At 41.1% G+C, this 12,644-nt stretch overlaps 1 protein-coding gene across 2 annotated transcripts; it reads left to right on the top strand.

Annotated features, from left to right (window-relative positions):
• Positions 1 to 823: 823 nt before the first annotated feature.
• Positions 824 to 11,366, top strand: CCDC32 (coiled-coil domain containing 32). Of its 2 annotated transcripts, none has more exons than XM_077127457.1 (4): positions 824 to 955; positions 2,183 to 2,438; positions 4,967 to 5,123; positions 10,390 to 11,366. In XM_077127457.1, exons 2-4 carry the CDS (start codon positions 2,195 to 2,197, stop codon positions 10,526 to 10,528), a joined length of 540 nt encoding a protein of 179 aa, XP_076983572.1. In that variant the 5' UTR covers positions 824 to 955; positions 2,183 to 2,194; the 3' UTR covers positions 10,529 to 11,366. The 2 variants fall into 2 exon arrangements, with proteins under 2 accessions (XP_076983572.1, XP_076983573.1); XM_077127458.1 differs by having other exon boundaries at positions 840 to 955; positions 2,188 to 2,438.
• Positions 11,367 to 12,644: the final 1,278 nt, after the last annotated feature.

Below are 12,644 nucleotides of genomic sequence, written 5' to 3'. Positions count from 1 at the left end.
AGCCAAGTTTCTTCTACTGATGGTTGGCTTATGTCCTTCATCACATGTCTTTTTAGCAGAGGATAACTCGCCTGGAAGTTGGACTGGGGGACTGGGAAGGAGTCGCATCTCAGCAAACCTGCTGATAACCCTTGATGGACATCAAAGGTCATCATTTAAAATGCGTTTCGGACACACCTCCCGTTATGATGCTCTCCTTTATGTACCCTGTCCACGCTTCCATCAGATCCTCTATAACTCTTTGCTATTGTTTGTACTTGTCTGCCTCCATGGCACATCCTCTCCCCCATTAAACTGTGATTACCTAGGACCCAAGTCTTTACTGATTTGAATTCCAGCTTAACACAAAGCCTAGAACACGCAGCTTGGTGTCTGTTGACTAACTGAATGAGGGAACGTTTCATAACTCGGTGAATGAATGGGACATGGGTCACCTATAGGAGTAGGGAAAGAAGTCTCCTTCTTCCCCATCCGAGCACCTGAAATGCTCTAATTTAGATGGCGAAAGGGTGAAATTTTAAGGAACAAACATCGGCCCAGACAATTGCCGAAAAGGTACACTAAACACTCAGGAGACCAAAAAAAGTCCAAAGTCTTGGCAACTAGGTTTCCCTATCAGAGTGTACAAGACGGGAGAGCTTAAAGGCGCACACCCCCAAATGCAACCCACAGCTCTACGCGGAACCCGCCGAGCTGGGAGAGAGGGAGCCGGGACCACGTGATCCCACTGTTTCCTGGCAACAACAGCCCCGCCCACCAGTGGCTCGGCTCTCTGCGCCTCACTTCCTCACACAGAGCGCCTCTAGACCAATCCAAGCACAGAGTATCGCCGGGTCTGACGGTGATTGGAGAACTCCCGGGATCTGTCATTCGAAGATTCTGCCTCTCCGCACTTCCCTTCTACTAGCTACTGAGCTGAATCGAGCGTTTACGTGCTGCTGGGTCGACAGTTGGGGTAGGTGAAGACAGTCCCGGGTCCCAGCGTATTGTATACCCCGCTCCAGCCTGACCTTGGATTACCCCAGAGGGACCTCCAGGCCTGACTCATCCCGCTCAGCCTGCGCTTGAGGCTGGAGCGACTGAGGCCTGGAGTCAGGACGCCTGAGTTCCCTGCGCGGTTCTGGCAGTCTTGGGACCGGGAAGTTCTCTGTGCAAGCAAAGTTATGGTTTGGGTGGGTTCAAATGAGTTCGGGGTGGTGGTGGTGGGCTCGTTGTGGCCCCCTGGCGTCAGTTCACCCTGGGCCACCGTGATTTAATCTGTCCCTTTCATTTCTGGGCCTTGCGACTGCCTGGACCCTCTCTCCTGGAATTATTCGGTCGTTGGCTCAGTCTTGATCTGAAAGGTCCCTCCCGAAAGAAGGTCTCAATTCATCCTATAAGCCTAAATAGCTGTGAAAGCCCCCAAACTGTGTGCGGAGCAGCTTTCAGTGTATTTCTCAAACAGGCTGAGCGGCATGGGATAAAACGCGGGTTTTGGTGCTGCACTGATCTGATTTCTGGTCAAGGATTTACTATATATTAGTAATGTGCCCTGGGGTAAGTTATCCTTCTCAGTCTGTTTCTTCATTTATGAAATGGTAAAAATGCCTACGTTTCAGTGTTTCTATGAAAATAAGCACATGAGGCATATAGCCCAGCTTCTCCTTGTAAAGAGTGCACGGACCCTTGCATTATGTCAATACTTAGACGCGGTTTTCATCAAGCAGCACAATCAAAGACAGACTAAATTTAATTGACTGAGGACAGGGCAGTTCCTTTTTGGGGATCTTTGGAGAAAAGTGCTGACTGGTTGTCCACACTGGAAATGTCCTAGAAATTTCATTTTAAAATGTTATGGGAACAGGGTGCACGGGTGGTTCAGGGTTCAGTGGTAGAATACTCGCCTTCCACGCTAGAGACCCGGCTTGAATTCCCTGACCATCCATCCTCCCCCCCCCCCAAAAAAAAGAAAGAAAGAAATGTTATAGAAACGACTTGAGTTCAGAGGCAGAAAAAGAACTCAATTCCCTGATCATCATCATCTTCTCTGTAACATATGAATCTGATAGGCATACAATTTTGATAAAAGAAATTTCTTAAAAGCCTTTTACTTTCCTTTAATGGGTAAACAAATATCTATTACCATATACTTATACTGTATCCTTAAAGCCACTCCTTACTCACCTGAGCTTCTGTTTTTCAGCTCAGATTCCAGATGAAAATGTTTGAGAGCATTGACTCTAGAGCTACAAGATCTGGCCGGGATCTCTGGGCTGAAATCTGTTCCTGTCTGCCAAATCCTGACCAAGAGGATGGTGCCAACAACGCCTTCTCAGACTCCTTCATGGATTCTTATCCCTCAAGTGAAGGCCAAAGTGAGGCAGCAGACTTAGCTGTGCAGCCATCTCTAAAGCCTTGGGCTCCCTTGCAGGATTCAGAAGTTTATTTAGCATCTCTAGGTAATTTATGTGGCTTAAAAAAAAAAAATCAGAAGCTGGTGATTTTAGGGAAACATGTTGATGTTTTGTTTTATCAAAACTGCTTTTCTGTTCTTGTTTTTTTTTTTTTCTCCTCACCACATTTATCTCTCAGGTGTAATTTTTAGGAGTCTTTCCAATTGGGTTGTTGAAAAGGAGCTACCCTTTCCTTGCATATTGCTTAAAATGGTCTTTATCACCTCCTGTTTCTGTTTCATTAAAATTCTTCATTTCTTGGTGTTCGATAGTATCTCTTGTATGCTATTAGAAAACCATGTATTCAAATAACTCAAAAATGTCAAACCTTATGCCATCCTTGAAAATAAGATCGTGACCTCAGGGCTGCATGTGGATTTCTGAAGCTACAGTTTGAAAAACTGTCATCTTAAATAGCTCTGGAATGGGAGCATGCTAATATAAAATTCATTCTGCCTCTTGTTAGCCATTTTATTAAATATTTCCTGAACATACTTTCAGGGCCTGTTCTTAAGCATAAGAATCTAGAGAGGCTCCAAACACAAGAAATTCAGATTGTCCCATGTTAGGGGAAAAGAGAAATGTCAGTCTAGGGCAGCAATTGCCAGTCTTTGGAATTGTGGTATCCTTTTATTGTTGAACATCCATTCATGTGACCCAGGAGGTCTCACAAAACCAAGCCTTGTAGTAATTTTTAAGGAAGAAAAGGCAATTAAAAAGCTTTTAAGGAAGGAAAGAAAGAAGAAACAGAGGAGAATGTATGGGATTGCTAAACAATATCTTGGAAAAACAAAAGAAATTTTGTTAATGACGTATTGGAGAAAAAAGAAAAACACAAGTGGAATGATGGCTATGAGAAAAATGAAGGTGTAATGTGAAATTTGTCAGGCAGCCATCAAAGATTTGATGTAAAAGTAATGCTTGTAGCCATGGCTGAAGGGATTGAAAGTTGTTTTGTCATAGCCAGAGCTATCATTTGTTTAATGATGATAAAGAAAAAAAGCAAAAATCCAAGAGAGCTTGTTGGTGCTATGTACACAGGAGTTATAAGAAATTTTCATGGGGATGGATGATTTTGACTCTTGACGACTGGTTTTGAAAATTAAACTCCACTGCTCCTTTCTAAAATCAGTTAAGAAGTTGATTAAAATTTCCTTCTCTGAGGAAAATAGGTCATTTCTGTTGTTGATGGCAGGGACTGAAGGACAATGGCAGGCAAGTTTGAGGTATGTAATGACACTCATTTCTGCCTGCCCTACCTAGATCAGACTTAATCAGAGGCTCAGTATGCTCAGAAGGGGAAGTTCTTTTCCAGCCCAAACAGAGCACTTTCCTCCTTGAACCAAGGCCAGACAACATAAAAATTGTTTTTATTGCCAAATAAATCAATATCAAAGAGAATCCATTAGTAAGGGCAACAGTTAAGGACTTGGCCAGTTACATGTGAGATATATATAACCCTTTTCACATCTTCAAGAGAAACTAAAACTCCTCAAATATTTGACATTTATCAATTGCAAGTTTTTTTGTGCTTTTTTTGTTTGTTTGTTTGTTTTACTAGGTGAGCTCTTGATGGACATGTACAGTAACTAAAGGTGTTTATTGTTTTGATCGTTGGTCCTAGCTCATGTGGCTTCTTCAGAAATGGAGACAGGATTGCAAATCATAGTTTCTGCTGGTTCTGGGCTTGATTCCAGTTCCCCTTATCCCAAAAGCTGTTATTTACCCATGTATTATAGTTGAAGGCAAGACAAAATTAAGGCAGAAAGTAAATGGTGATACTTTTTTTTTTTCCAAAGGGGGAAATCTGTCCAATAATTGTACTTAAAGTACAAAGGAGGAATTAGACAACTATCATTAGGAAGGCATATGGACCACTCTCAAAGGGGTGACATTTGTTTTTATTAATCTCCAGCATCCAGGCTACAAGCTGAGCAACTTTAAAAAATGTTGAGATTGTTTTTCTTTAAACAAGAATTTAATCACACACGGAGATCGTAAAGGTCTCTTATTATTGGGTTCTCATCAAGTCAATCTTAGTGTCTAATGAGCCACTGGATCTCGTCATTTTCTCTAATTCTTTCTCATGAGATTTAGAAACCTCTTCTTGTCACTGTTACAAAAAGAAAAAGCATTTACTCCTCAGAGAGACTATTTTCAGGGAGTTGAAAAAAGACGATGGTATACACATGTTAAGTCAGGGAAAATCAAGCATTCCTTAGAGAGATACCTACTGAGCTTCTGTGATTTCAAATAAAACATGCCATCGATTTATTTATGAGAACGTGTGGCTTTTCCTTTTTTATGGGTTAAATATTTATTTGAAGCAATGCAAGGCAAGGACATCTGAAGGAAAGGGAAAAGTGTTTCTTTTCCTTTTAACTGTCCTCCTTAAGAAATAAACCCTTTTGCAGGGGATGTAGATGTACTCATCAGTGAGAGAATTTTTAAGTTGTCGTTTTGCATTTTACATTTAGTTAATGTTTCATTTCATACGCACTTTCTGAGATAAACCCTACTTCTTTTCTCTGTAGAGAAGAAGCTGAGAAAAATCAAAGGTTTAAATCAGGAAGTGACTTCCAAGGACATGCTTCGAACCCTGGCCCAAGCCAAGAAGGAATGCTGGGATCGGTTCCTCCAGGAGAAGTTAGCGTCAGACTTCTTTGTGGATGGACTTGATTCTGATGAGAGGTAATTGATTCCCAGTCTGGTTCCAAGTAATCATCTGTTTCACTGAGGATATTTCTTTCTTGCTAAAGAATTCAGGGATAGTGGCATCTAAGTCCTGATATTAGTCGATATCAACATCAGCTCTTCTCTAAAACTTAGAAATCTTTCTTTATGAGATTGCCCTATTTGCTCTCAGCTCGGCAGATTGCTGAGACTGGGTATTTTCACCAAAAAACAAATACTCTACATCTTGGTCACAATTGAATAGAGTTGAGGGAGAACCATTGTCTTCATTTTTAATTATGCAATTTGCTTAAAAACGTGATAATCAAAAGCTGAAACTATGCCTTCTTACCTCTGACTCTTCATTATCTTACAGAGTTTCTGTCATAATGTAGCCACTCAATAAATTTGTGTAGAATAAATGAAGAAATTTATTAAGCATGTACTCTATGATGGCATTATACCTTGGGAGAGAGGGGCCTATTCGGATGTTTTAGACCCCTTTATTTGTTTATTTATTTTAAAATTTTTAACTTTTTATTGTATAGTATAATATATATACAAAGCAACAAAATAAAAAAGCAATCGTTTTCAAAGTACTCTTCAACAAGTAGTTACAATCTTGTTGTCGTGGGCTACTATACAATCTTCTCATGTTTTTCCTTCTAGCTGCTCCAGGATATAGGAGGCTAGAGGGCTTAAATATTTTTTTATCATCACAATCAACTTTTTTTGTGAACAATAGCATATATACAAAAAAGCTATAAATTTTAAAGCACAGCACCAAAATTAGTTGTAGAACATATTTCAGAATTTAACATGGGTCACAACTCCACAATTTTAGGTTTTTACTTCTATCTGTTCTAAAATACTGGAGACTAAAAGAGATATCAATTTAATGATTCAGCATTCATATTCATTTTTAAAATCCTGTCTTCTCGGTATAATTCCACCATCACCTTTGATCTTTCCATCCTCTCTTTAGGGGTGTTTGGGCTATAGTGATTCTAAATTTTTCATATTGGAAGAGCCTGTCACTAATATGGGGTAAGGGAGATGGAATTATCTGATGTTCTGGAGAGGCTGGGCTAGATTTCAGGACTTATCTGGACAGGGACCCATCTGGAGATTGTAGATTTCTGGAACGTTACTCTAGTGCATGGAACTCTTGTGGAATCTTATATATTGCCCTAGGTGTTCTTTAGAATTGGCTGGAATGGTCCTGGTTGGGGGTTGGCAGGTTATGACAGGTAGCAAGGTCTAACTGAAGCTTGCATAAGAGCAACCTACAGAGTAGCCTCTCAACTCTATTTGAACTCTCTCTGCCACTGGTACTTTATTAATTACAATTCTTTTCCCCCTTTTGGTCAGGATGTAATTGTTGATCCCACAGTGCCAGGTCTGGATTCATCCCTGGGAGTCATCTCCCTTGTTGCCAGGGAGACTTTCATCCCTGGATGTCATGTCATACATAGCGGGGAGGGCAATGATTTTACTTGCAGTGTTGGGCTTAGAGAGACTGAGGCCACATCTGAGCAACAACAGAGGTCCTCCAGAAGTAACTCTTAGGCATGCCTATAGGTAGTCTAAGCTTCTCTGCTACCTTCATAAGCTTCATAGAAGTAAGCCTCATGATTGAGGGCATGGCCTATTGATTTGAGTGTCCCTAAAGTTGGACACAGTATCAGGGGATTCCCTGATGGTAAGGTTTAATAGTTTCATATTCTTTCTCCCATCCCTTAGGGAACTTTGCCAATACTTTTTGATTATCTGCTTAATATACTCTAGAATGTATCCAAGCATTTAAACAATCTATACAGGATTAAAGGACCTCTTTCTTATTCTGGGCTCCCTGTGTTTCAGTTGTTCAAATGAGCTATACAGATAGATTGAAATAGATTATACACTACAGAAAATTTCAGTTCTAGATGAAATAAACATTTCTTCCACTGGACAATAAAGATCCCTTTATTTTTGTCCTCAGAACTAGTTGGGGAGATATGGCATATATAAAGACATACCTCACAAGACAAGGCAGCATGTGAAGGATCCAGATGGGTAGAAATGACAGAAGTCCTCTGGGTTTTGAGAGGCCACGGGACTCCCTATGGGCTCTGATGTTCATGTGGGAAAGAAGGTGGGGCTTGAACAGTACATGCAGGTGGGTAAGATGCAGAAAGGTGGAGAGAGCATTCTGCTACAATGAGAAGAATGGGGCGGACACTCAGGAAGTAGCCCTGCCACTTACTGGTTGCATGTTCTTGGGCAAGTGACCTCTCTGTGTCTCAGTTTCCTCCTCTGCAAAGCAAGGGTATTAACACTTACCTCTTACGGTTGTTGTGAAGGTTGAATGAATTATTATGTATTAAGTGCTTAGAAAAGTGCCTGGCACTTGGTAAGCACTATATAAGCATTAGTTTTACTAGTATTAATATTCTTTACAGAATTTTTAAGTTCAGTCAGAAATTATTCAAAATAAAAAAGTTGGTGGGGACATACTGTTTGATTTAAATTTCCTCATGCTAACTGTGTGATTGAAATAAAATTGCAGTATAAAAGAAAAAAGTTGGTAGGGAGAACAAAGACCTGAATTTTAACCAAAACGCTTAGGGGAATATGAACTAGCCTGTTTGCAACATATCATTTACATTGATTTGACAGTCCCATGGGGTCAGATGAAGATGCAGCTGCTGAAATCATTGACAGTATGTGAATAAAACTTCATAGTTACATTTTTTTCCTTGTTGAATATAACCTCATGATTTTATTGTCTTCATAATAAAACAAAAGATGAAGCTGAGAACTGCGTCACTTGGCCCTTTTTCTTCTTGTCTCCTCCCAGTTCAAAATGTTTCCACCTTTCAATAGCCATCATTCTCTTATATCTGCAATTGGACTCCACACATTTAAGACCCAGCACAATCCTCTTTGTAGTTTTAGCCTTTGTTCTAGTTTGCAAGCTGCTGGAATGTGATATACCAGAACAGAATGGCTTTTAAAAAGGGGAATTTATTAAGTTGCTAGTTTATAATTCTAAGGCAGTGAAAATGTCCAAAGAAAGGCAAGGCTATGAAAATGTCCAAATTAATGCACCAACAAGAGGTTACCTTCACTCAAGAAAGGCCAATGAAGTATGAGGTTTCTCTCTCAGCTGGAAGGGCACATGGCAAAGTCTGCTAGTTTTCTCTCCTGGCTTCTTTTTTCATGAAACTCCCCTAGGGGCATTTTCCTTCTTCATCTTCAAAGGTCTCTGGCTTCATGGGCTCTCAAGCTTCTTCCAAAATGATTCCCTCTTACTGGGCTCCATTAAGCAACCCCAACTTGAATTGGTGGAGATACACCTCTGTGAAAACCATCTAATCAAAAGTTACCACCCACAAGTGGGTGGGTCACATCTCCATGGGAATAATCAAAAAGCTTTCACCCAGCAATTTTGAATGAGGATTAAAGGACATGGCTTTTCTGGGGTATACAACAAATTCAAACCAACACAGCCTTCTTCTGGAAAGCTGACTTAGTCTGCCTGCCACAGCCTCTCTGCTTCCTGTCCTAACGCAGTCTTCCCTGGGCATTCAGAGAATCCTCACCCTTCTTGTACTTTGTCACTTTGTGGAGTTGGTACTTGCCGCACATCTTACAGAAAGTCCAGTGAGTTTTAGGGATGCTCACCATGTTGACCATTGCACTATCAGCGCGAAAAGCCACGGTTACGTTTTACTTCTTAACCTTTCAAAGTACTTTCACATTATGTGGTCTAAGATCAGGCCAGCTACCTTCTGAGGATTCAGAAAATAATATAAATTTTGCTCTTTTCTGTCTTTAAAGGTAGCTTGAAGTTGAGCCTCAAACTACTCCAGACATAGGAGATTTGAAGTTGCACAGATTCCTAACCCACAAATAATTTGATATTTACTTATGTTCTCTTTCCCTTTGAATATTTCATTCCTCTCCAGTTTTAAGAAGAAAAGACAAAGCTTTCTCCTGCAAAATTTTCAAGTAGGAATTCTCTTTCTCTGAAATCAGATCAGCACCAAGGTTTAGGTTAACCTTTCCACGTGGCTTTTCCTTCTCTATAGAAATAATTTTAACAATTCTTTGAAAGTGTGGTAGAGGAAGGCTAAATGCCCTTGTCATAACCTGATTCCCCTGAGCTTGGGCATTAGAGTCTGTCAGCTGCTCTCACTGCCCTCTGATTTTGGATTTATCCCCCCTAACTTACATCTGTGGGACTGCTTCTTTCTATGGTTGTTCAGAACAAGGACCAGGAAACAGTATATATGCGTTTATTTTCAAACTGCAAAGTTTATTCTTTGAAACAAAGGGCATTTTGCAGTGGAATAGTGTGGGTCTTCATGTATGAAAAGGCCAGGGAGGTGAGCCCCCCTCCCTTGTGTTATGTTTCTGGTAAGGAAATAAGCGGCTAAGAAATCAAATTGTCCAAGACATAACGCCCCCATCCTCTGATGAGTATCGAAAAGTCTACTGGTTATGGCTTCATTTCTTGGCTTAAGACTGTGCTATTGAAGAGCACAGAATGACATTTTCCTTATTTCTAGTCATTTCTATTTTATTATGAATATCTAATCGCTTTGGAGTGGGTACTTAAGAAAGGCAGGAGGGGAACCACTGGTCCTGACAATCTCACTTCCCTCCATGCCATAGAGCCAGACAAAAAAGGGAGCCCTCTGGCATAGTAGCTATTCCTTTGTGGGGGGACATTGCTGCTCAGATGCTTCTATCTTGGTGACCTGCTATAGATGAAATAAACAAACAAAAATCACAAGCAAAAAAAAAAAAGCAGCAAAAAAATAATCCACTTAATGCAAATAAATGCTGTAAGAATAATTGAGCCTCAGACTGCCTGAGGTATGAGAGATTTAAAGATGCTCAGATTTCTGCCTCACGAATAATTTGGTATTTATTTGAGTGTTTCTTTCCCTTGGCAATTTCTCATCTCACCAGTTTTGAGAAAAAAAGAAAAAGACAGGACTGAGGTGTATGCTCTTCAGCTATTCTCATCAAGCCTTCAGAGGCTCTGCATTTGAAGAGGGCCTGGTGCTGCTTATAGCCAAAGTGCCCACTAGGGGGTAAATTATGCCGCAGAGATGCCAGGATGCACAGCTGTCAGAGGAGTAGCGTTGTTCTCCCCATGTAGCAGTGAGAAACAATTGTGGGAAGCAATTGGTAGTGGGCGGGTAGGCAGTATTTGAGTAACTGAGATAATCATTAAGCAATTAATCAGCAAGGTCTGATGCTGCCACCATTTTCTCCTGCTCTTTCATAGCACCTTGGAACATTTCAAGAGGTGGCTCCAGCCAGATAAAGTAGCCATCAGCACAGAGGAGATCCAGTATCTGATTCCTCCAGAGTCACAAGTTGAGAAGCCAGAGGCTGGGGAGGAGCCAGCCGCAGTGGAACAGTAAATTACACACACACGCCAAGCAGCTGTCTTGGGTCCGGAGGGAAAGGTGGAGAGCTCAGCAGCAGCAACCAGAAGAAATCTGAGGGAAAAGCCCAAACTTCTACTCCACAAAGCAAGCAGCTGCAAGCCCCTGAGGACATGCTTGGGGCTGGCATGTGTGACTGTCTTGGATGAAGTGACTGACCCAGTGCATGCTGGATCAAAATACTTCTTTTCTCTATGTCTCGCAGCTTGACTGAGCTCTGTTGCTGCAGGTTAGAAGTCTGCTAAAAATCCAGTGAAGGACTAAGCATGAAAGTACTTGGAGAAACTGATGCCCTTGTATATGATGTATAAGTTAAGTGAGCCATATTTTTCTTGCCTCTTCTGGGTGTTCCCTGCCTGTGTCCCAAGCATTTCCATAGTAAATTGTCAGGAGTGAGTGGGACCGAGAAGAGTGACATCTGCCTTCTTGAATCCAAGCCCTGTCTGGGGCTTTTATAACAAATCTATAGTCCACATAGGGACTCTAGGGAAGAGGCTGGGCTTTTCCTTTGTCTGATTCATTCCTTGAGGGGAAGATGGGTAAAAGAATGTGAAAATGTGAGTGTTAATGTGTGTATATGTAGATTTTTTACTTTATGCATGATTCCCTCCCCCTCCCCAACTTCCTCCTCTACTTAAAAGAGGCCAGATTCAAGATTAGACTGGCAAATATGACGTGAGTATTTGATACCACTCTTGACTAGTTCCAAGTTTGTCCCTTGTGGCAGCTTTCCTGACTGAGCTTGAGCTTCCCTCTTAGTTTATCATGTTCTTGTTCAGTATGTTTTGTCCATATAAAACTTTCCTCATCAGAATAGCTGTGTGTGTGTTACTATTAACCCGATTCCTCCCAGGGAGATGCTCCCAGGCAATGGGGAGGGAGACAAACGCTTGCCACCTGCAGGGAAGCTGGTAACCTTTGGCAACCTTCTGTGTTTCTTTCTTCATCTTTTTTCTTTGGGTGGGGTGGAGTGGGGGGTGGGTTGGTGGTGCATGGGCCAGGAATCAAACCAGGTCTCCCACATGGCAGGTGAGCATTCTACCACTGAGCCACCCGAACCTTCCATTTTTAGCACATGCCTTCTGACAATCCAAGCCCCAGTGCTCTGAGTAGGCCCTCCAGGGCCATGGAGGTTCTTCCTGGGTAATGTGTTCCAAATTCCAAATGATGAACAGAGTGGCTATAAAAATCATCAGAGAAAATACATTTGTTTCTAAATCAAGTATTTACCTTTTCTGAAAGGATGGGAACCAACCAGGTGATAGATGATTTGGTGTACTCACTTAATATGAATATTCTTATAGTAATTTCCAGATAAACTTTCCTCTTTTTTCATGGGCTATGGGTATTAACTTTATTGCCACTGCTTTTATTAGTAGGATACCTGTGATATTGAGAGTGGCCCTCTGTGGCCCCCAGCCCCTTTGAGGAAGCCAGGACACTGACAGTCATCTGGCCTGGGACTGAGTTTGCAAGTGGCCATCTCTGCCTGGGGTTCAGATGCCAGGCCACATTCTTCCTACAGAGGCATCTGATAAGCTTTCAGCTGGATACACAGGTTTCTTTAAAAAATAACAAAAAAAGTAGTTTTTTCTTTTCCCTATGGGATAAACCAAAACTTATTCTCTCTCAGTAATAACAGTTTGAGAAAAAAAGCAGTGAGATATAAAATGCTGATCATAGGATAAAGACTGTTTCAGTACCAGAAAATAGTATTTCTGTAGTGCAGACAAGAGTCTAGCTTTGCCTTTTCCCTGTCTCCCATTTTTACCTCAGAAACAGAAAATTTAGTATGAAAAAGCAGGGAAGGGGTATTTAAAGAAACCATAAAGAAGTTGTAGAACTGTAAGCATTTTAGCCCCATGTAAAAGCCTGGTTAGGGTATGACAGAAAGGCCCCAGATCTCTTTTAACTGTAGAGACAGGTCTCCATAGAAGGGAAGCCCAATGAATTTTATTTGTATTTTCTTAATCGGTTTAGAGGTAACAGCCTAAGTGACAGCTCTAAAAAAAAAGGTGAAACTCCTTTTACCAAAAATAACTTTTGTGTTAGCTCAATAAGCTAACTTATTAATATAGACTTACTTAGGCTA

The sequence above is a fragment of the Tamandua tetradactyla genome, chromosome 14 (genome assembly GCF_023851605.1).
Source record: "Tamandua tetradactyla isolate mTamTet1 chromosome 14, mTamTet1.pri, whole genome shotgun sequence".
NCBI classification, from domain to species: domain Eukaryota; kingdom Metazoa; phylum Chordata; class Mammalia; order Pilosa; family Myrmecophagidae; genus Tamandua; species Tamandua tetradactyla.
Note: the sequence above shows the minus strand (reverse complement) of the source record. Positions and strands in the feature narration are given on the sequence as shown.

What these genes read in the sequence shown, in the direction of transcription:
- CCDC32 (XM_077127457.1), top strand. Translation starts at nt 2,195, where the DNA reads ATGAAAATGTTTGAGAGCATTGACTCTAGAGCTACAAGATCTGGCCGG. An exon ending in AGTTTATTTAGCATCTCTAG is followed by an intron (nt 2,439 to 4,966) that starts GTAATTTATGTG and finishes TTTTCTCTGTAG; the next exon opens with AGAAGAAGCTGAGAAAAATC. An exon ending in GGACTTGATTCTGATGAGAG is followed by an intron (nt 5,124 to 10,389) that starts GTAATTGATTCC and finishes GCTCTTTCATAG; the next exon opens with CACCTTGGAACATTTCAAGA.